Source organism: Solanum dulcamara, chromosome 5, assembly GCF_947179165.1.
Source record: "Solanum dulcamara chromosome 5, daSolDulc1.2, whole genome shotgun sequence".
In the NCBI taxonomy this organism is placed as follows: domain Eukaryota; kingdom Viridiplantae; phylum Streptophyta; class Magnoliopsida; order Solanales; family Solanaceae; genus Solanum; species Solanum dulcamara.
The window spans coordinates 67,873,311-67,897,191 of record NC_077241.1 but is presented as its reverse complement, the minus strand read 5'-3'; the positions used below and the strand labels follow the sequence as shown (position 1 = coordinate 67,897,191).

Sequence of the window (23,881 nt, the reverse complement as noted above, 5' to 3'; positions counted from 1 at the left end):
ACATGTAACTAACACCATCTCTGTTTGAATGGGCACATATTAAATGTCTTTTTTTTTTAATTCAAACTTTTCTCGATCACAAACATTTTGATATATTTGATATGAAAAAAATTAAGAAATAAAAATATTTTATATCTTATTAGAAATTCTTTTATCGTTATCGAAATAAAAATTAATGATGATTACAATAATCTTTTATTTTTATCAGGAATAGAGCATGTTTAAGAAGAAAGATTACTAATATATTTATTAGAAAATTAAGTAACAATAAGGGTATTTTGGACCAAACTTTTAGCAGTATGAGCATTTTTAGATCAAATTATTAACCGAGACATTTTTGTTCAATTTCACTTAGTTTAAGGATATATTTTAGCCCTTTCCGTAAGAAAAATTAAACACATATGTATTAAGACAATTTTTTATGTTTAGTGTATATATCGATTCTCCTTCCTTTTTTCGTTCGTCTACAATGATTGAAACAATCAAGATGTGATTCTATTAGCCAAATGAACAGATAGAAAACAGATACAAACTAGGTGATCTGGGTTTGTGATCCTTTTTCTGATTGAAACAATTAAGATGTGATCCTTTTTCTGATTGATTTTGTAGAAAATGGATGACTGTGATTTTTTTTATTGGTATGAAGATCAACACCATCCTCAAGCAAATAAAGTGATCTGGATTTGTTGAAGAAAGTCAAGGCTTTTGATGAAAAAATAAATCGAGCTAGAAATATATTTATTGTTGGTGTCATCACTACTGGGTTGGTAATGTTTGGAATAAATCGAGCAACTATACATGTATCAGATACATTGAAGATTGTTTATGTACATATTAAGGGTTCATGTATCAGATACATATTCTCATGGTTTATGTACAGATTCAGCTGATACATAAACTTTCCTCTTAATATCAGATTCGAATTTAAGAGGAAAGTTTATATATCAGATTCTCATGTATCAAGTTTTACTGTTTCTGATACATCTACCACCTATATCAATACAAGATGTTATGTATCAACCACAATTCAGTTGATAACTAATACAACAATCTTTAATGTATCAACCCTTAATCTGTCGAATATGTCGAATGGTTATGTATCATATTCGAATTTAAGAGGAAAGTTTATGTATCAGATTCTCATGTATCAAGCTTTACTGCTTCTGATACATCTACAACCTATATCAATACAAGGTTACAATCCTCAAAAGTGTTTATTACGTTACATAGCAAAAAGTATTCAAAGCTGGTACTACTGTTACTTCTTCTTTTTGTTTGCCATTTGCTGCAACTGGGAGGTAGTGACAACATCTCTATTTTTCCATCTCAAGCCTCTATGCTTAAAACCAAGGTCTATGCCTGTTGAACTTGCATCCTTAAAATTTGAACCTGTTAGTAGAATTCTTTGACTTGAAGTCCCTGGCTATTTTTACAGAAAAAAAGAAACCAAAATTAGTAAGTAAGCTACACTTGTGAAGATTAGTATGTAACCAAAGGAGAAAACAACATACATCCATATCTCAAAAAGAAGACCCCAACACAAGGAAATACCCAAAAAGTCCCTTACTTTATCAGTACAATTTCCAAAAAAAAACCTAGTTACAAAATGCTAAAAGAGAGTGGAAACAACCAGAACATACACCTTCTTCAACAACAAATGAAACATGCAAACACAAGAAGTAGTTGATAGAAATGTCAAAAAGCCTGGATTGAAGTTCACCCTTGCAATCTCCAACACTTGATTTCAACCTTTAAACCTGGAAATTGGCAACATAAACTAACATAACAGTTAGTACTAACTAAGAATTGAATGAAAATCAAGAAAGATTGAACTTTCATATTCTTACCTAGGGTTTTGATCGGTGAACTGAAGAAGATGGGTTTTTGAACTGAAGAGAAAATGGAGAGAAAATGGAGTTGAAGATCAACTTTTGAGCATTTAAATTTAAAGCTAATATGACGTGTAAAGAAGACAAAGTTGGCATGATATAATTGGTCAACTAATCCATGTGGACGAAATTGTAATACACGCGCTTGAGTCCAACAACAGATTATTTTAAAATTGTCAAGATGACACATTCGACTCTTACATAAGGTGTCTAAAATGAATATCTTTTGGTTTAGGTGTCTAAGTGAAAGTTGGTGCCAACTTTAAGGGCACCGATGAGTTTCGCCTGAATAATATGAAATTTTCTATTCTATGTCATGCAGTGATCATAGCATACTGGAAAATTACTACTCAGTTGACTTATAAACCACTTGTAATTTGACTGACATTATCAAACTTGAATTGATACAACTTCCAGGATTAATACTTCTCGCAGAACTTAAACACTTGGATGATGTAACATCGAAAAGTATGTTATCAGCAAGAAGTCCATATGAGTGATAATGAGTGTTGCGAATAAGAAAATAATTTACTGCATAAAAAGCATCTAGCGGGTTCAAAAACACAAGCAGTTGGGCACCAGGAAAGATGAGAGTTCTCAATCTCTACAAGCTACTCGAAGACATGGTTTATATGATTTAATCAGCATATTTGGGTGAAAACAGGACAAGATGAAAAACAATTGAAAAAAATGTCTGCAAGAAAACAAGGCCAGGCAGAAAATCCCAAATAAGGAGCAAAAACAAAAAGAATAGTCAATACTGGAAGTACCTGACCAGCAATATAGCTATTTAAAATTATAGGCAGTCCTCAAATCACGGCTTCTGCAATCGTCCCTGGGCCAGCCTACAGAAAACCAAAATAATCAGACTAGTACACTTGTTTGTTTTAGTTACTTTGAGGTGAGGTGTATATTATCTTCCCACTTCACAATTTGTTTATGGAAGTAGAAAGGTGGAAGAAGCTTGATGACACAATAAGAAGGTCTAGCTTGGTAATAATGCAATCACAAGCGCCCATGCATTCCTCCATTTTAGTGACAAACCCCTTTACCTACAATGTAGGTAATACATAAGAAACCCCAAGAACTCGCAAGATGTTCAAACATGTTAAACCTTTATCAAAGTGCACACTATGTAGCATTAGTCTTAATGTTACCCGAACACACACACACACAAACACCATATGCAGAACCAGCAACACTCACCAAGAAAACAATTTGTTACTCCAAGCAGTTTAGGGGTGAAGGTGGAATTTAATAAGTTTGGCAGCTTATGGTTAACTTTATGAAGAAAGGTAAATTAAAATTATTTTTGGGTTTCAGTTTTACTATTTATGATCAATTCCTATGACAAATTGACAATGCCTTGCAATTGTAATGTCTAGGGCACTTGACAGTTGAAATACAAGTCTAATCTGTACAATTATTATAGACAAGGACGGACAACTAATTGCCTGAAATAATATTTCTGGGAGTTAACAGTCCATTGAGACTTGAAAATAATATTTGTATGAGTTTCCGAATACTACAGAAATTACTGTACATCAGTCTGAAGAGAACAGAGTTAAAAATATTGAGACAATGAATTGTGTTATCGAGAATAAAATGGATGGCTGTATTTTTCATATATTCTCCCTTTGCAACTTTTTCCATTAAAGCCGACGCTTTATTTGCGCTTAAAGCCCCAACAGACCTTAGAGCTTTTTTCCGCTTTTTGCTTTTGTAAAAACTGGGTTGAATGACTGGTCATTGGAGAGCTTCACAAAGAATATGCAGCAAAACTCATACACCTTTCAGATAATACCGATAAAGACTAGTAGAGAACCCGCTAGAGAGTAAAATTTCAAATGACACGTACCTGGACAGGAATTTTCCAGTCTACTGAATTCAATCTGTCGGCAAGCTTCTTATTCCGCGCGCATATTACAAGGACCTGACCTATTGTCTCCCCAAGCCGTTCATCATATAGTGCATCTGAAAGTGCTCGAGCTGTAGCCTCTATTGGGCCCATTCCTTCCCCACCACCCATCAGCAGTACGGCAGGTAGATGCCCCTCCATTTCAAGTTCCATCCTCAATTCAACCTGCATTTCATAACAACACAATCTACAAAACATTAATGATATTGTCACAGATAGACATGCAGAAATAATAGCCGTTTCTACAATCTAAAGCTGATTCAATCAAACATTTCAATTATGAATAAACAAGGTACAATGAGAGAATCTCTGTGAATGGCGGAGAAATTACAGAGATGTAGCACGTTTACTGAGCATTAGCTAGCATCTCTTTTCCACCTCATGGTTAGCAGATTAGATGTACTAATAAATCACGAGTCCTAATAGTTTGAGTTTCTCCACCATTATCATCAAAGCATCACTTGCTCCTGTCCTATTGGACTAGGATAATTCATAATCCCAACACAATTACAAGCAGTAATAAATAGAGGTAAGATTTATCTGTGGTCTGAATAGCACGCCCATTAATTTTTTGACATCAAAAAATAAAAATAAGAGTAAAAATGGATTAAAATCATGCATTATCCTTATTAGCAAAGAGTAATACCTAATGATGAATTTCACATGACCCCGTACATGGGGGAATTGGAACTGGGTGCATACAGGTTAGAATTGAGAAGGCAAGGCAGAGATACTATCTGATGAGCATTGTTGCACAATTATAAATAGTGACCATCACGAGGTGGGCTTTGCATATACATTTTTGGTTTGTTTTCCTTGGGCAATCAATTTATATTATTAAAATATAAAAGTTATATACGCTGGGAACACAGTTCATATGGTAAGGAGATACTATTATTTCCCAAGGTATGTCGTGTTCAGCACCAGGATCAAATTCAGTTCTTATTGCTGAGAGTTTGTTTTTCAACTATAGTTCCATAAAGCCAAACCTTGCTTTCTCTCTCGTTCTTCACCTAGTTGCTTTCTTCTTTTCAAGCTGTCTCCTATGGAGGGTGCAGAACATAAAAACTAGGAAACTGTTGTGTTTCTACAGCATCTATTTTATAATAATAGGAAAGATGGCATATAAGCCAATCTTGAAGTATTGATATTATTCTTTTTTTCTTTGGAGGATTGAAAAAGCAGAAGTCTTTCATCAGTACTTGACCAAGACTCTATCAAAATAATGTAGATAAATATATTAAGATGTGGCTCGACCAAAGCAGTAAATTCAGAAGTATTCATTTTGATTCTTTTATCAAAGTGAATACTTCTGATTTAACTATTGTGGTCTTGCCACATCTTAATATCTACATAAGTTTGACACCATCTTAAATCAGAAGTATCCATATTAACTATTGAGCCAAATGAGAGCAATTTATTCATTTCATGCTGATATTATGACATTCTTATTCACATCAGAATCTGAACATCATTACAACTCACACCATGGCATAGTGCTCTCTCCTCTCCCTCCAATACTGTATTCTGTGAAACATAGTGTCTGCCGAAACTATTCACAGTTTATGCAAAATGTTTGCACATTTATTCTCAACATTATCCAGAAATCTGCAGACAAATATATACATTTTCTATAAATCCTACATTTCCTTATCAACACTCTTAACTCTCACCTATGAGATAACACATAACCATATAATCCTCTTATTCTCACAAAAAAAATCAACTTATGAAGAACAAAAAAAAATGGAAACAGAATGAAGCTATGAGCCATTATAAGGAAATACAGTCCATTTAAAAATAAATGCACAATTATAACAGAGATTCAATGTTTCAATGTACAGTCCAACCAGGCTAAGGTGGGGGAACTGCACTTACCTTTGGGCAAACAGGCTTCACAAATGATGGTCGCACAGGAAGGCCATAAACTTTTATTTGAGATAGTCGGAGGCCAGCTTTCAATGCTCGTCTTGCAACCTCCTCCGATGGGCAGTAGCACCTAGTAACAAGTTTATGAAACCTAAAAGTGGGGGGAAAAATCAGTACTAGTGTCCAAATTACACATTTGGTGAATACGTGCAAAATGTACAATGTAAGATGACGAGGGCATAAATCAATTAATATGTGCGTTAAATATACCATGTTGGATGACAAGTACATAAATCCGTTAGAACAGTAGTGAATATAATCATCTTTAAGATCCCCTTGGACCTCAAGATACGTAGAGGCACATGCTGCATTAGAGGATGTATACTAATAATGATATCCGGCTGGTATTTCATTAAACCTTTAGCAACCTCCCTGCACACGGTATGAGAGAAGAACTCTAAGTTATATGACAGAAGCAACTATGATTAGAAAATGTACAAGTTAGTCAACTGTAAGCTGGGTGTATGAGTGTATATAGAGGTTCAAGAAGTCTAGCTCCAGAGAGGAAACCAAAAGAATAATATTTTTTGAGCCAAAATGGGGTTTATACTGCAATTAAACACCATGAGATCCTAAAGTTAAAATGATAACAAAATATTCAAAGTAACATGCATGATAACAGAGAAAGTGGGGAAAGTAATAGTAATTAACAGTGTACAATATGTACGAGATGTATCGACAGTGTAATTTGATTTGTGTTATGAAACACAGATCACAATTGAGAAGGTCTTACAGAACCCAACAATAAAGGGGAACTCCTTGCTACTCAATTCTGAATCAAGACTCACAATTCTATATTAAACATACCAATTATCATATTTGAAATAAGACCACGCCAAGTGTTTGTTTATTGCCACGATATGTAGCTCCAAGTCTATAAAAATATTGCTAGAGTGAAACATGAACATGGCTTTCAATATTCAAAAAATTAGTAACTAAAGATTATTGCATTCTCATTAAGCCTTATCGCATTCTCATTAAGCCTCATAGTGAATTCAGTAAAAAATCCAACATGTATTTCAAGAAGATAGATAATAGATAACACTCGCCAGCATGCTAGGGCAACTTGTCCTTTATCATATATCCAACAGCCATTCCCGTAATCAAATATACATTATCATTTGATACATTAAAATGGAGCAACTTCCCATATGTGAACACATTACCTTGCAAAACTGAAAGTTTTATATTTTCTGTCAGCAGAAGTGCAGGGCAAAGTAGGACATCATTATGGATTCAACTAATGAAGTTGTCTAACCTAGCAATAAAAGCAGATGTAGCAGCAAAATTAGATTGATGAACTACACGAGGAGCAGATGCATAATATGTCATTCTCCATAAAGGGCCATTTTTCACCAAAAAGTTGTAACTCCTTGGCAATTGGTTGAAGGGCCACGGCGTATGATCAGTCCATAAATCAGTAACAAATACCTGCAATGCACACCCTCTTAACTTTAATAAAACATAATTCACAAACATACTCATACACTCACATTCTTTATCATAGCTAACACATATAAATCCTACACTATCTAACAAAATCAATCAATGGAAATGACCTGATATTTATCTCCGAATTGTTGGTTGAACGTTGCCTTAATAGCTTCATTAGATACCCTGTGACCCCCACCAGTATCACTCATCAAAATTAGCAACTTTTTTGGAGATTCTGATTCAACACCATTAATGGGCACTACTCCTTCATCCTTGGTAACATCCCTATCTTGTCTCAACCCATTACTATCGTCACAATAAACACCAACAGAGGCAAACCCAAGTGGAATTCTCTCACAATGTAGCCTAATTTCTCTATTGAACTGAAGAATAACTCTTCTAATGCTTCCATTTCTACAACTATTCAAACTAAATAAAGGCTGTAATGGCTGATTCAAACGCAAAAGAGTCCAACTTTGAGTGTACATCTAAAGTATAGCTGAGTTTATTTGAGTTATCAAAGGCAAACTTGGATACAAAATCAAAGGTGTTGTTGGATTCTTGAGTCATAGAGGAAGGATGTATCATTCTTGAAATTTTGGAGATGACAATATGAAAATGTGACACAAATTGGGAATTGTTTCTCACTTCTTTGGGGGTTTTCTTACGAATCTTTCTTTATATAACCTGAAAAAGTTAGCAACTGAGAGTCTGAGAGAGTGATTGGTGAAATGCTAGTGAATGTAATATGCTGGGAATTTCTCTCTTTTTAATGTGAAAAAAATATATTAAACTTTAATTCCTTTTATTTTTTGGGAAGTGAGGAATTTATATGCTAATTTTGGGCATTGGTTTTGGTAAAATCAAATTATTTTATAAAAGTAGTATTTCCCGCATTAAGTAATCTAAAAGTTGGAAAATGAATAGTGTTTAACAATAAGACTAAAAATAGATATAAAATAAGAAATTATATTTTCCAAACGGAATAAATAAAAACGTAGATATATTTTTAATATAGTAAATAAATAAATACAGAAAGTAGTATTATATTGAGCATTTTTTTCGCTTTCTAAAAGAAAGAGAAAAGTCATGTTCACGTTTCGAAAATATATGCAATGACAGAATTAATTTTTAACCGTCAATTCAAAAGGAGATTAATGGTTCCATATTGGACTATGGATATAACTATTTGTCAATTAAGCAACGTCTTTTAACCTCTCCCTCCCGCTAAATCCCTCTGTAAATTCTATGAGCTCACTGAGAAGCCAAATCTAGCTTCACTCATTGAGACGGTGATAATGCAAATACATTCCGTTTTTTAATTTAACTTAAGTCAAAGAAATTTGATCAATAATTATTGCTAATTGCTTTTAGTTTTGAATCTTGGTGTTGCTTGTTCTTGGAGTTGCTTGTTTTATACCAGTAAATAATGATTATATTTTTTAACGTTATTTATACCAATAACCAATTTATAGAGTTGCGTATGATTGATTCGATTTTAAAGTTTATCAGTTCAACTTATTTCTTATAGATTTGTAGACATGCTAAACTATTGCAAAACTATTAAGATATTGACTTATCAATTATCAGTTATTAATCGTTATCAGTTTGATTATCGATTTAACAGTTAAAATTTGACAAAAGAAATTTTGAAAATCACTTAAAAAAACAAGGTGACAAATCAAAAAAACTGTGCACATGAAAGATTGCATTTTGCTCAAAATCAAACACTGAAACCTATATAGAATAACCGAGAGTTTGACATAATTAGAAATAAAAGCATAAAACTAAACTCTAAGCCAAAAACTTTATATACCAAATGATGTAAATATAATTTACTCTGCTATAGATTAACCAGTTAAGAAAAAAACACCAAACCACTGAAAATCGACAACCCAACTTTTAAAAATAAATAAAATCAAAACCATTACTGAAACCCTATAAAACAATAACTCATTACTCATAATTCAATAACTTTTTTGGGGTTTGAATTATTAGTTTATGTTCGATTTTGAAGAGCCCTACCAGTTCATGGATAAGGGCATCTCCTCTGGTGCATAAGGAAAACAGATTGATAACTTCTCTACCATAATAACTCTTTTACATCTGCCAAAATCATTCATCTTTCCTGAAATGAAATTCATCAACCTATTCATGTATATTATGTTTTTGAATGATAAATCAAGTTACATGTTATAACACAATCTCAAACAAACCAACAGGAAATGAGATCACTTTTAAGAAGCCAATAATGAAAATTATCAGAATCTTGAAGAGATGAGAAAGGGAGCAAACAAAAGATGCCCCTCCTGGCTCCTGAAATTGTTAAGTTACTGTACATTCATAAGGCTCCTTCTAAGGCCTAAAAGGGAAACTAATGCTGGTTCTATCTTTGTAAGAACTCTCACAAGTTAACAGCTTTCTATCTCGAAATCCAACTTTTGAGTCATATTATGATCATACAATTGTCGGTATCATCCCTCTGACGGGAAAGCCTTGGCTGGTGGAGAGTCCCCTAGACTTACCATCATGCTTCAGGGTCCCTGAATACTATTCCCTGGCTGGCCAGAATTATGCAGAAAACCTATCCAAGTCGGGCGCACAAACTCTGAAGTTCTAACAGCAACCAGCTATTGGAACAAATGTATCTGCTCGTAGGGACATTGGCTGGCAGCTAACATCCTCACAACTCTTGTGGTAGAGCATCTTCTGTACATAGAACATCAGATAACATTGAGAGGCCCTAACAACTTCTTCATTGACTTCAGTTATCCATGCATCGTCACATTTGTACCATTGGTTTCTCAAACGCAAATATGTCACGTAGTGACCAGATTCTAACATTCCTGAATGTGTGACCACTGCAAAAATTTCAAATTCTGTAGAAACATCTGATTCATCACCGTCAAACGAAAAGATTCTGTTCCCATATCTTTTCCTTACAATTGAAGATGATAAATATGGTTTCATGTCCAAAGAGAAAGGAAATTGCACATGGCGGTCAATCTTTCTGGACATTTTTCTGGTGGGAGAATGTTCAAACCGTTTTATATGAAAGCAGAGTACAAGAGGGAGCTTTTTGATGGACATTTGTTTCAAAGCATCTTGCTTTTCTTGACAATTTTCACAGTACAGTTTCTGATCGGATCCCAATTTTTCTGGTCTTGTGAAGAGGTCTAAGCAACCTACAAGAGATTCATTTGGCTTACTGGACTTACAAGCAAAATCCTTTCGGCTGGAGTTGCATACACTCAAGTCAAGAGAAATGTCCATACACGGATCATGAGTTGTTGAAGTGAAACCACATGATGCACATGTGACATCAGATCTCAAGAGCCCGTAGAAAGCCCTATGAGCAATACACTGGCAATCTCCATTATCTGTTTAAGAAATGTTTCTTTGTAAGAGACAATGAAGAACAGGAAGCCACAAAACTCTCGAGTTTTCAAGGTCCTAATACATGAATCACCCCTTCTCTCATCAATGAAATTGATCCCAAATGGAAGTACAGGCCGAAATTTTGAAATCGGAAATCGAGCATGTACATAAACAAGATCTGCACTATATCTACACACTGTGTTGCATTTCAGACAGAAAGAGATGAACCATTATCTAAGCAACAGACCCCAGACGATGTAGACAAGAAGTATAAGAACCATTCTCATCAAAAAATATACCTTTGATTGCCAAACTTGCTTTCCCCTCTTTGTCATGGATCCTGTCCAGCATTGAAATGAAGAATTCATGAGCATCCTGCTGCTCGTAAGTAGCATGGTTTTCTGAATGCTGCCACCAACTGCAAACATAAACAACAATTCAATTAAAAAGAATCACTACATAGGTCTTCAACATGTCAAGTCTCCAACCAATGTTAACAATTTCTACGTACAAGCATCCGAACTAAGCTGACAAATGGTGATACTTTACTGGATATAGCAGCATAGAGAAAAACTCAATATACCTATTTTGCTATTATTAGAGAATTGTACACTTGCATCTAGTCTGGTTTTAGAAGAAATGCATCAAATCTTGGTTTCACAATTACACTTATAATTGATAAGACAACTCTAATATTAACTAAACGCAAGGTTTTGAATTTGTTGGGATTAAACATCATTCATATTTTTGCAGATCCTGTTATAACCAAGTATCAATAAGTTAAACGCGAGAACAGATAAGCGATTCGGAGTTCAATCACAGGAGATAGAGTTTACTAACAGTCACAGACCTGTAAAGAAACTGAGCTGGACTATAAGGGATCCGATCACCAGAAAATACAGCTGAGAACATAAGATCAATGTCACAAGGCAGACACAATCGATCCGAGAACATCTTTCTGCAAATTTCTCGGTTATGTCTATCACTAAGGAAGTAATTTCTCAAAGGGGGTGCATGAAGCAACACTTGCAACACAGAATTCATGAAACAGGTATTCCCCAAATTGTTCAAACCCCTTAATCCCAATGGAAAACACGATTTCGACTTTCGAAAAAACAATCTCTTCATATTCTTTGAATCTAAATCCATACCAAAACTCAACCTTCTCCTCTTGCTCAATCTCAACTCACTCTCCTCAACCCCATTTTCACTTCTTGAAAACCCCATGATGTGTTTACACATCACAGACTTATCAAAATCAGGATCATACACCTGATCACAACACACAAAACAATAAAGCTCAGCCCTTTCCATATCTACTGAAATCTCATGTCCATCTTGAGACTGGCTATGCAAAAGGGCATGGTTTGATTCAGGTGACAAACAACATAGCACTGATGAACAGATCAAACACGTATAAAATCTCCCTTGACACCCACTACAAATACTACATCTGGGTATCTCTGACTTCGACATCTCCAAGGTGGTCCTACCATATGGAGTTGTCCTAAAACAATCTTGAATCAAATTGTACCCACATAAACCATTTTTCACCTTGTAATCTGCAAGATGCTTGCAGGGCTTTGGATTTGTATATAAACCGTTGCTTGAGTACATACTACTCTTGAATCTTGATTAAGCGTCAAGATCAAAATTGGTAAAAACCCAAAACAAAACAAAAAAAAGATTAAAAAACAAAACTTTCTGTGATCTGTGCAGAAATAATCAAACTTAGCTGAAAAAAATCAACAAAAATATTTGAAAAAATATACAAATATCACTGTAAGAATTTAAATTAATGGGTTGATCTAAAATTGCTAACAGAATTTTTCTGAAAAAAAATTTGGGTCAGATTCCAATGGGAACAGAGAGCTGTAATAGAGAGGAAGGGAAAGGAGGCGCTTTTTTGTGTAGGAGAGGAGAGAGAGACCGACTATCATTGTATTCTCCTGAGGGAGAGAGCACGGGTGTTACTGTGAAGCCCAATGCGTGGCAAGATCTTGTTGTTGCCTTAATTTAACATTTGTTTCGGTTTTCACGAATGATGTTTATTTTTCGAAGATAATTTTAAATATATATAATAAATTAATTAATTTATAATAAATATAGTTATGTTTTATTTATATTAAAAATAATTAAAATTATAGAAAATATACAGTAATTATATAATATTAGCTTGCTAAAAATTATAAAAAACATATATTGACTATACAGTATAAATTACTTATACATGAATTATATACTAAATATATATTATAATACATTTAAAAATTGAATATAATTTAATTATATATAAAATATATATTGATTATATATGCTTATATATTAAATAATTATTTTTTTAATAATTATTTTGATGGAATGGGCACTGTAATTATCCTATTTTGTTTCCAACAGGAATGATGTTTATTGACAGCAAAGAAATGACGACAAAACAAAAGGCATCTTCTAGTGCAACCGGGCAAGTAGGCTTCAGTTAGAAGACCAAAGGATCGAAATACAATGTACAAATGATGTAGTTATGCAGCACCTAGTTTTTATAGTTTGTTACGAGGAAGGAATGAGATGATAAAAATATTTTATACGATAATATTTTTTATGTGTCAAAATATTTTTATTATTTTAATATAAATTATAATATAAAATAATATTTTAAAATTATAATTCTTTATTTTATTTATCAAAGATTCCTAAAGATTTAAATAACTAAAATTTCAAATTTAGCAGAAAATGATGATCTAATTAATAACAAGAACAATAATAAATATATATATATATATAGGAGTGGTCTTGTTGACCCAATTTGATTCATTTTATAGCTAGAAAATACGAGTGAGATACATGAGATCTCTTTATTATTAATTATTTTTTAAATTTGAATTTTGCTAATAGATAAGTTCTTGAAAAGAAGTTTATTCTTTTTTAAATCCTTTTTGGGACTTTATGTCAAGTTATAAAAAAAAATGGACCATTCCCCTGCTATCGGATCAAACTTGCAGTTTTTAATTATTTGGCCAAGTTTTTCAATTAATCATTTATCAAGACGACGGATGAGAGACATTTTTTTTTGAAATTTTTACATTAATAAATTCTTTTAAATTAATACTTATTCTTTTTTAGAATTTTTTTAATTATAATTTATAATATATTTATCTTAATTAATAACTAAAATCACCTCATTACTCTCCTCTTTCTCTCCCTCTCCGTCCCCCTCCCCCTCCCCCTTTCTACGGCTTCTTCTTTCTTTTTTTCTATCTATTTTTCTCTTTCTTTTCTCTTTCTCTTTTTCTTTATCTCTTTTAAAAAAAAACTAATTATCTTAATTTAAAGCTAATTTATATAGTATCGAAGTATTTGAAATTCACATATAATACTTATAATATATTTGTATTAAAAATATTTTAATTATATGTTCACAACATTTATTAAAAGATGCCTATAATATGTATCATAAATTAATTTCAAAATGTATTTTAATTATTGTTTATTTTTTCTCTTATTAATAGTGCTAAAATATATTATTGTATTATAAATATTTTAGTTATATGTTCACTAAGTGCATTGAAATATGCCTATAATATATTGAATTCAAAATCTATTATAATATTTTTTATTTTTTTCTCTTATTAATAAAATATATTATTGTATTAAAAATATTTTTGTTATATATTCACCACGTGCATTGAAACATGCCTATAATATATTGAATTCAAAATCTATTATAATTATTTTTTATTTTTTTCTCTTATTAACGGAATATATTATTATATTAAAAATATTTTAGTTATATATTCACCACGTGCATTGAAACATCTCTATAATAAGTATAATATATTGAATTCAAAATGTATTACAATTAGAATTCAACATTATACATTGTTATGAATTCAATTGTTGTTATTTCAACAAATATAATATATTTCTAACCGGATAAATTAATTTGAATAGTACTAGAATGTTTGAAATTCACACATAATACTTATAATACATTTGTGTTAAAAATATTTTAGTTATATATCCACCACATGCATTGAAACATGCATATAATATGTATAATATATTGAATTCAAAATGTATTACACTTATCGTTTATATTTATTTCTTTTTGTTATGTTAGAAATGCATTATATATGTATTTATATAAAAAAATATTTAATTTAAAAAATAGTAAAAGTATTATTTCTATAATATTCAATTCAAAATTAAATTTTAAATTAAAATAATTAATTATTATTTCTAAAAAAGGAAGAAAGAGAAAGAGAAAAATATGGACAGAAAAAAAAACAAGAAAAAACGAACAAAAAAGAAGAGTAGAAGTAGAGAGAGAAAACTTTATAAAGATAAAATATGTACTAAAATTCATAATTAATATTATATATTATATTATTTAAATAAATGAGCCATTTCTTTTCCAAAGGTTGTGGTGCTTTCGATTGGGCCGTATATTTTCTAAAATGAGATTTAAGGTTTCTTCTCCTATTTTCCGTGAATAGATTATTTACCAGAATCATGGATATGTTTGATTATTAAGGATAATAAAATGAAAATAAAGGCTGTAAAATCAACTTATTTCATTTATTATATATCCCTTAATTTTTAATAGCTTTCTTTTTCCTATGACTTAATTTTTCTTTGAAAAACTATAATATTTTTTTTTCAAAGAAGTGGGTGTCATTTGATTGTTTGGTGTTTTTTTAGGTTGTTATGTTATGGTGAAATTTGAGAAGAGAACAGTTGCAAAGTCCACAAAGTTGTCTCATTAAATCTTTAAATATTACACCTTTAGTGACTTTTTTAATTAACTCCTCACAAATTAAGATATTCATCATTTACTACTTAGACATGGACCAATGTTGATTCTTTTGAGGATGAAGAAATCAACAAAACAAATAAAGAACGGTTCATGAGAGGTTTTGGAGCACTAGAAACTTTTCATAATATAAATTATCAAAGTTCAAGTTGAAAAGAAACTAGAAAGATCACTACTTGCTTCGATATGAATCAAAAAGACAAGGCTCGAGAAGAAACTGCAATCAAAGAATGGAAAAATGCAGGACGTGAAGACACTAATATGATTTAACTTGGAGAAAAGGCCAATACATTTATCTCAAAGATAGAAGTCTTAGCCGTTTGGCCCCAAATGCAAATTGTATGGCCAAACATTAGTTTCAAACTTGGGAACTTGGAAAATTTTAAGAATTTAAAAATTTCCTCAAACTTTTATATTTTATAAAAACATCAATCATTTATTAATTTCAATTAATATTTATCTATCAACTTACTCCATTAACGTGGTCAACCAACATCATTAAATAATGCAAACTCTGTCAACAAGATCTGGAAAATAGAGAGCATCTGTTTACTCAATGTGAATTTACTAGAGCTATTTGGAAGAAACTGCTTAATTGGATTAAATGGCCACTCTTTCAAGCTGATACATGGGATATGCATTTGGAATGGACTCTAAAACAATCTAAAGACAAGTCTCACAATGCACAGCTGTTCAAATTAATGTATGCTGAGTGCTCTTATGCAATATGGATGGAAAGAAATTAGAGAACTTTTGAAGAAAAAAGAAGAAACTATGAAGAGATAACTAAGGAAATAGCATATATGTGCACTTTGAGAGCTCCTTTGGTGATTAGTACTCGACGGCAACAATCTCTGCTCTTCTGAAGTTAATTGTAGTTTTGAGGTCTTTGAGTTTTATCTCTTGTTGGATAACAAACTGTGATATAGTTTGTTATTATTATGTAAATATCTCTTGGTGATTAATAAAAACTATTAGTTACCAAAAAAAATGAAAGTTTATCAAAAAGAGATTGTTCTTAGAATGCGGAAATATTTTATTAAAGAATAGTTTGTTATTACCTCATCCAGAAAAGAATAGTTTGAGTGACAAGACTAAGAAAAAAGAATAATTTATTTTAATTTGATTAATATATTTCTCTTGCCATATAGTTAATTTGTTGTTGTTGATTGTTATCAATATGTTATAATTAAATGATTACACAAATTTATGAGTATTTTTAATAATTTTTGGAACTTACGGGTACAAAATAATATTTTTGATATAGCCAAATATTCTTGGGAAAACTTGTGGTCAAACAAATGGTGAAACTTCACCCAAAAATAACTTGTCAATAACAGTTGGAAATTTGGGGCACGTGTCACGACCCAATCCACCGGACCATGCGGGCATCCACTCAAACACCTAAGTAGGAGAACTCTTATTCCTTAAAACGAAAAGACATGCGGAAGTCTAACAGGAAACAACTGTAAGCCAAAAGAGTTATAAAAATATTTGAAATAATTTTACAAAAATCAAATCTTATTATAAGAATCATCTAACACCCCCAATGATACTAGTCTAAAATAAGTACAAGAGCTTTACATAAGTAGGGCATAAAATAAAAGAAATGACACAGCTCAAACCATGACAAAGAAAAGGTAGAAGCTGTTGCAGAATCGTCTTCATCTTCACATAAAAAATATCACTGACCCTCCAATCAGACTATGCCAAATGATATAGCAAGAGTAGTATCAATACAAAAAATACATACGGGTAAGCATCGGTCAATCTAATACTCACCACATAATATATAAGAAATAATATAAGGAATATAGGCAATAAAGAATTACCATATTGACCATCCCTAACTCACAACACCTCCTCTCACAATCCTAGTTAGTAATTCACTCCCCTATTAGCTATTGGTTCATTAAGAACCCCAATATATATAAGCTAAGCTCCAAATGTGTCTATCATAAACTAGGGAAGTCTTACGAAATTACTTCACCACTAACTCTACCACTAGCAGCATAGTTTCACAAGATCATATGGCAACACTTGGCACCAAACCTGTCCCCGTTAGTAAACAAGACCTTACCAACTATTCTAAACTGGCTAATTCCTCACTAGACAGAATCCGATCACCCCACAACACAATCCTAAGCCAGTTCTAACCCACCTTTTATGCCCAACTGGAGGAATTCAGGTGGGGACCACTGATGGACACTCTCCTTACCTCGCGCTTAGGCTGGGTGAGGGAGTTTTATGCCCTACTCCCTACTGTATATTGGGACGACTCTCATCCCACCATCTGCATCCAAAGAGTCGACATCCCGGTGAGTCCCCACTACATCAACATTGTATAATGCTGACTACGAGTCCAAACTGAGGGAGATAAACTTATAGTGGCTACGGGACATACTAGCTGCTCTAGAGCATTGGAACATGGTCTACTGGACTAGCACAGAGGGCATCACCAACTGATTAGTCATCTGATGCCAAGAGATGGCGAGGATCCGCCCATCCAGCAATTGTACTGACGTGACCTTCCCACAGGCTCTAGTGGTGGCTTGTACAGTACAGGGGATAGGCATGAACGTGGGGGCACATATAGTGTCTGAATGGAAGATATTCTACCAGGGCAATAAAAAGGCTATTTTCCATCTGGGCTGATCACCGCGATGTGAAAGATGACAGGGTTTTTATTTTTGGACTCCAATGAGGTACATCCTAAGTATCCCTCTTTTCACCCTCTTCTATCAAGAGGGCTTCCTCCCGAGGATAGAAAAAGAGGAAGATGGACGGTGTTGAGAGTAGTAGGGGAGAAACAGAGGTAGAGAACGAGGTATAAGATGAGGAGGAGGCCCCTCCAACTCAGTCGCAGCCACCACAATTAGCTTCTCGCTTAAAAGAGGACTTAAATGTATTCCGAAGTCGTCTAGGAGGCTCATTTTCCAATACCTCAACTACGGTTCCACTTTTTATTGCCTTAAAAGTCGAGATGCTCCTCCGCCAGCTGCGATGAGAGAGAAGGAAGAATATAGAGATGGGCCGCCTACTAGCCATGATGTGGAAGACTATTAAGGTGATATTCTCCTATGTCGTTCCCTAGAGGGAGCTTCATAGGTTGGATCCAGCGGATTTCATCGAGTTTTCCTTCCTAAACGAGGCCCAGTTAGGACTTGTTAGCTTGGGTTTGCCTCGTTTAGGAATGTAACAGTCAATTTTTCACTTTCTTTACTGTTTTTTCTCGTAGATGAGTAGAACCAAGACATAGTACTTAGAGTGCAAGTTCAGTGAGATATCTTAGGAGGTTGGCGCAGAAATTAGGCTTGGTGACCAGGCCATCCAAAAGAAAAGTAGTTTTAAGTACCTTGGGTCTATCATGCAAGGCAGCGGAGAGATTGATGAGAATGTTACACATCGTATTGGGGCATGGTGGATAAAATGGAGGCTCGCTTCCTATATACTATGTGATAAAAAGGTGCCACAAAAACTTAAGGGCAAGTTCTACAAAGTGGTGGTTAGACTGATTATGTTATATGGGGTGGAGTGTTGGCCAGTTAAGGTCTCTCACATTCAAAAACTGAAAGTAGCCGAGATGAGAATGTTGAGATAGATGTGTGGACATACCAAGAGTGACAGGATTAGAAATAAGACTATTCGGGACAAGGTAGGAGTGGCCTCGATGGAAGACAAGATGCGAGAAATACGACTGAGATGGTTTGGGCATGTGAAGAGGAGAGACACAGATGTCATAGTGCAGAGGTGTGAGAGGTTGGCCATGGATGATTTTAAAAGAGGTAGGGGTAGGCCGAAGAAATATTGGGAAGAGGTGATTAGACAGGACATGTTGCAGTTATATCTTAACGAGGCCATGACCTTAGATAGGAGGATATGGAGGACCCATATTAGGGTAAACGGCTAGTGCATAGTCTCATTATTCTTCCGTATTAGTAGGTGTATTAGCGCACTATAATTTTTTGTGATCTAATTTCTGTTATTATCTCTCTATTACTTTCTGTACTTTGATTACTCTATTTTATCCGTGTCACTTTCGTTATTTGCGTTATTCATTATTTACTTTCTCATATCGCTTTGAACTCCTTAGCCTTATCAGACCTCTTTTTATGCTTTTTTTGAGCCGATGATCTCTCAGAAACAGCCGTCCTACCTTGGTAGGAGTAAGGTCTGTGTACACTTTACCCTCTCCGGATCCCACGTTGTGGGATTTCACTAGGTTGTTGTTGTTGTTTACTATTTTTTCTCGTATTTTACAACCACATAGATGTTAGTTCTTTCAATTATCATAGCCTGAATATATCTATCTATCTCTTTATAGCTTACTCTATCATTGTTGGGCACTGTGTTAAGCACAAGAGTTAAATAGTACATGCTCTGCAGTTCATTGATAAGCAGGGGAAGGAAACAGGGGGTGATAGGCTGAGGTTATGTCTCGCCTCACCCACGCTGGCAGAAGGATTCCCGCTCTGGCGGGATAATCCCGCTCCAACAGGGCAGGTCGGGTTAGAACCTTATAGCTTATTTGGATGGTTATTTTTTGTGGTATGGTATAGTTAGTAAGAGAACCACATTTGTTTTGATTATTTCTTTAATTACATGGTATGGTATGGTTTGGTTTAATGGTTTTGTAATCATGAAAATCCTCAATTTTTAAAACCACCAATTTGATGGTATCCTATTATTTTCTTATTTTTTTTCAATTATACCCCTACTTAATTTTAAATAATTCTAAATTATCCTTTATTCTTTATTAACCGTTACCCTAATATATCTACTGTTTTCACCTTCGTATTACTCATTCTCCATCGTAATAATTTTTGAAGCTTTTAGGGATTTTAAATTGAAATTCTCTCTTCAATTGTGCTCATTATCTCTTAGATTGAAGTTTCTAGGGATTTCAAATTGAAATTTTATCTTCAATTATTATGAATATTTATAATAGTTAAAGGCATTTTCATAAATTTATCAGTTACGATATAGTGTCATACAGTCAAATCAAACAACAAAATTATCATTAAACAATATAAAACCATACAATCTATTCAAGCATGGTATTATACTGTACAGTACAGTATCATACCATACGGTACATTATGAAACCATGAGAAACCACTATTCAAACAGAGTGTTAGGAACTTTTTCCTGGTGTGCTCCCTATTTTTCTAAGTTCCCTTTTTGGCTTCCAGGGCCATGCTTAGCCCAACTTAACCCTCTTAGAAGAACTTTGGTGAGGTCTCTCCCAAAGTCGAATCCAACACTACACATTTGAAAACCTCTCTCCATTATGTTGGTACAACAGCCCGTGTACATCACACAAAAAATGCCTCTGCTCCCTGAGGAGGAACAAGTCACAATCATATATAAGGAATTAATTTATAACCACCATCTAGCGGGTACAAATTCACTTTACTTTTGATGATCTCCCAACCGGTCCTAGATGTCCCAAAACTAGAGTTTTTCTACAGTCACACATCACTCCTTCCCCCTTGTTGGACCAAGAGTGATTTTGATGATCGATAAAATAAGCAGTTGAAAGGAGCAAGTCACAACTTAGTGTTCTTGTCAATACGAATCCATCAGGGAGAAGGAGAAGTGCAGATACACGGAAGAGTGGAAACCTAAGGTGGTGGTTTTTCCTTAAATAAAGTAGCAGTCCAACAAGGAAAATGAATAGTATTCGACTTAAAAAAGGAGAAGACTAATGTCTATAAATAAAGAAGGATTTACACAAAGAAAGCTTGAGCACTTACGATAGAAAGCTTCAAGCGGAACAAATTCAAGTAAGAGAAAGTTCATATTTGAGAGAGTTTTGATTGAGATTTTAGAGTGTTGCGAAGACAAAGAAACTGAATTGAAGTACTTGTTTCATAGGCTTACGCTTATAATTCTAAGTTTGTTTTATTTGTAATAGTGATTATCAAATTGTATTCATTGTTGATTTAGAGTGAAGTTTATTCTTCTAGTTGGGGGCAATTGGAAGAAAGGGTTCAACAGTCAAGGGTGATTGTTGAAGTTTAGGAATTAAAGTTTATAATTTCTTAGATTGCTTAGGATTGTAATCTTAAACAATTGTTGAGGCTCAAGGTTTTAGTGAAGTGTAGTTAAATCCTACAGAATTTTAGGTCATGGTTTTTCACCCGTTTAAGCCATGTTTTTTTAAGATAAATCATTGTGTCATTATTCTATTTGTTATTCGAAGTTCAGTCTTGACAATTCATAAGAAACAAATTACACATACCTGTTCCTTAGGCAAATTAGGGGGTCAGTATTCTAACACCCCTACCATACTCACGGTAGGTAAGTCTATAACAATACGAATGGCACCCTCTCACATAAGTGCATAAAATATGTCAGAAATTTACTCATTAGCCATAAGACAGTTCACCAATAGGCTATCACACATAACCAAGTCATGGCTATTTCTTCCTAACCATAATTTACAAAATCCCAAGCGATTATGTCTCACATAATTCAATAATTTGGCCAGTATACTTCACACTATGACAGATATTTCGGACAACATTATGTACATAATCTCATTATATAACTCAGCCAATTACACTAGGCACCTAATCACATCACATAACTCAAGCAATTACATTTACTCATAAATTCAAGCTACTCCACACATTGTCAATCAGGCAGACGACACTACACACAGTCACAAATTTGGAACCACATCATACAAGCCAACCAATTTCTTAACTTAATCCGCTTCATGGATGACCATTAGTTGATCATATATGCATTTACTAAACCTGTAAGACCAGATATCGATTGGAACCTTCTCAGTTCCAATTTATTTTGCTTGTGTCCTTTCGGTCATGACAACGACATTAGTTTACTTTGTTGAGGTACCAATTGAAATCCGGAGATACCAATTGGACTCAACCTATATCAGAAGCGACAAACCACATAAAAGGAGAGAAGAAATTAAACTACTTTCTAGAATGTTTCATAGTTTTCCGAAGATTAGATGTGGATGTCAACACACTAATCTGTAGAAGTCCATTTTACACTTGCTAAGAGACCAATAATCTAGGCTCTGATACCAATTTATCAAGATTCAACCCATTGAGCCGTGTGGGCACCCACTCTAACACCTAAGTAGGAGAACCCTTACCCCTTAAAATGAAAAGGCATATGGAAGTCTAACATGAAACAATCGCAAGCCAAAGGAGTTATAAAAACATTTGAAATAATTTTACAAAAATCAAAACTTATTACAAGAATCATTTAATACCCCTAAAGATACTAGTCTAAAAAGAAGTACAAGAGCTCTACAGAAGCAGGGCATAAAATAAAAGAAATGACATAGCTCTAACCACGATGAAAGAAAGGTATAAGCTATCGGAGAATCGTCTTCATCTTTACTTAAGAAACATCACTGACCCTGCAATCAGACTATACCTAGTGGCATATAAAGAGTAGTATTAGTACAAACAACACATAATGATAGGCATTATTGGTCAATCCGATATCCACTGCATAATATATAGGAAATAACAAGAGAAAACATAAGCAATAAGGAATTACAGCACTGACCATCCCTAACTCACAACACTTTCTCCCACAATCTTGGTTAGTAATTCACTCCTCTATTAGTTATTGGTCCATTACAAACCCCAATATATATAAAAAGGGCAGCCCGGTGCACTTAAGCTCCCGCTATGCGCAGGGTCCGGGGAAGGGCCCGACCACAAGGGTCTATTGTACGCAGCCTTACCTTGCATTTCTGCCAGAGGCTGTTTCCAAGGCTTGAACCCGTGACCTCCTGGTCACATGGCAGCAACTCTACCAGTTACTCCAAGGCTCCCCTTCAAAAAACCCCAATATATATATGCTCCAAATATATCCGTCATAAACTAGGGAAGTCTTATGAAATTACCTTACCACTAAGTCTACAATCACTAGCCGTACAGTTTCACAAGGCTATATGGCAACACTCGGTACCAAACATGCTTCCGTTAATAACTTTCATTATCCAATTCTATCACTACTAGTCCCTAGTTACCCTAGGAACTAAACCCCAACCTTGCCACTCGACCTATGGGTTATGAGCCCACACTTCATCACATATTATGGACACTACTATCAAGTCACGCAACGATTACACAGTCCTATCCTCGAATAAGCCTATACTTACTCTTAGACCTCAACTAGTACCAATTGCCGAATCGATGGAGTTATTTATAGAAGTCTTACCCTTTAACAGTTACACAATCAATTTCAATATTAGCAGAATAACAAATATTCACTAGTCCTCTCATGGGACCATCTACACACACTTGGCCCTATCATGGAAAATAAATTCAAACTAATGGCGTGCCAAAAAGTGATACCTGATCCAATTATATGTCGGGATGTGACACCCAATTGAGTAGTGTGTTAGAATGTGACACCCAATTCCATCAAACAAAACCAATATATAATCACAGTTATAATAAGTAGACATGAACAATGCATATACATATACACATGTTCATTGCACACAATTATATCAAAACGTCAACTCAT

At 33.9% G+C, this 23,881-nt stretch overlaps 2 protein-coding genes across 6 annotated transcripts; both read right to left on the bottom strand.

Annotated features, from left to right (window-relative positions):
• Window positions 1–1,000: 1,000 nt before the first annotated feature.
• LOC129889452 (probable monogalactosyldiacylglycerol synthase, chloroplastic) lies at window positions 1,001–7,748 on the bottom strand. 5 transcript variants are annotated; one of them, XR_008766916.1, is made up of 9 exons: window positions 7,296–7,748; window positions 6,995–7,167; window positions 5,947–6,108; window positions 5,686–5,827; window positions 3,748–3,972; window positions 2,660–2,734; window positions 1,848–1,889; window positions 1,721–1,757; window positions 1,050–1,423 (listed from the first exon to the last, which is right to left on the bottom strand). XR_008766916.1 is itself a non-coding variant. In XM_055964747.1 (6 exons), the coding sequence occupies exons 1-6, from the start codon at window positions 7,656–7,658 to the stop codon at window positions 2,699–2,701; spliced, it is 1,101 nt and encodes a 366-aa protein (XP_055820722.1). In that variant the 5' UTR covers window positions 7,659–7,748; the 3' UTR covers window positions 1,001–2,698. The 5 variants fall into 5 exon arrangements, 1 of the variants encoding a protein (XP_055820722.1); XR_008766915.1 differs by having other exon boundaries at window positions 1,048–1,423; window positions 1,848–2,734; XR_008766914.1 differs by having other exon boundaries at window positions 1,049–1,757.
• A 1,540-nt stretch (window positions 7,749–9,288) lies between these two features.
• On the bottom strand, window positions 9,289–12,523 carry LOC129889451 (ubiquitin C-terminal hydrolase 22). The gene is made up of 3 exons (XM_055964746.1): window positions 11,399–12,523; window positions 10,848–10,966; window positions 9,289–10,550 (listed from the first exon to the last, which is right to left on the bottom strand). The coding sequence occupies exons 1-3, from the start codon at window positions 12,163–12,165 to the stop codon at window positions 9,787–9,789; spliced, it is 1,650 nt and encodes a 549-aa protein (XP_055820721.1). The 5' UTR covers window positions 12,166–12,523; the 3' UTR covers window positions 9,289–9,786.
• Between the last annotated feature and the right edge of the window lie 11,358 nt (window positions 12,524–23,881).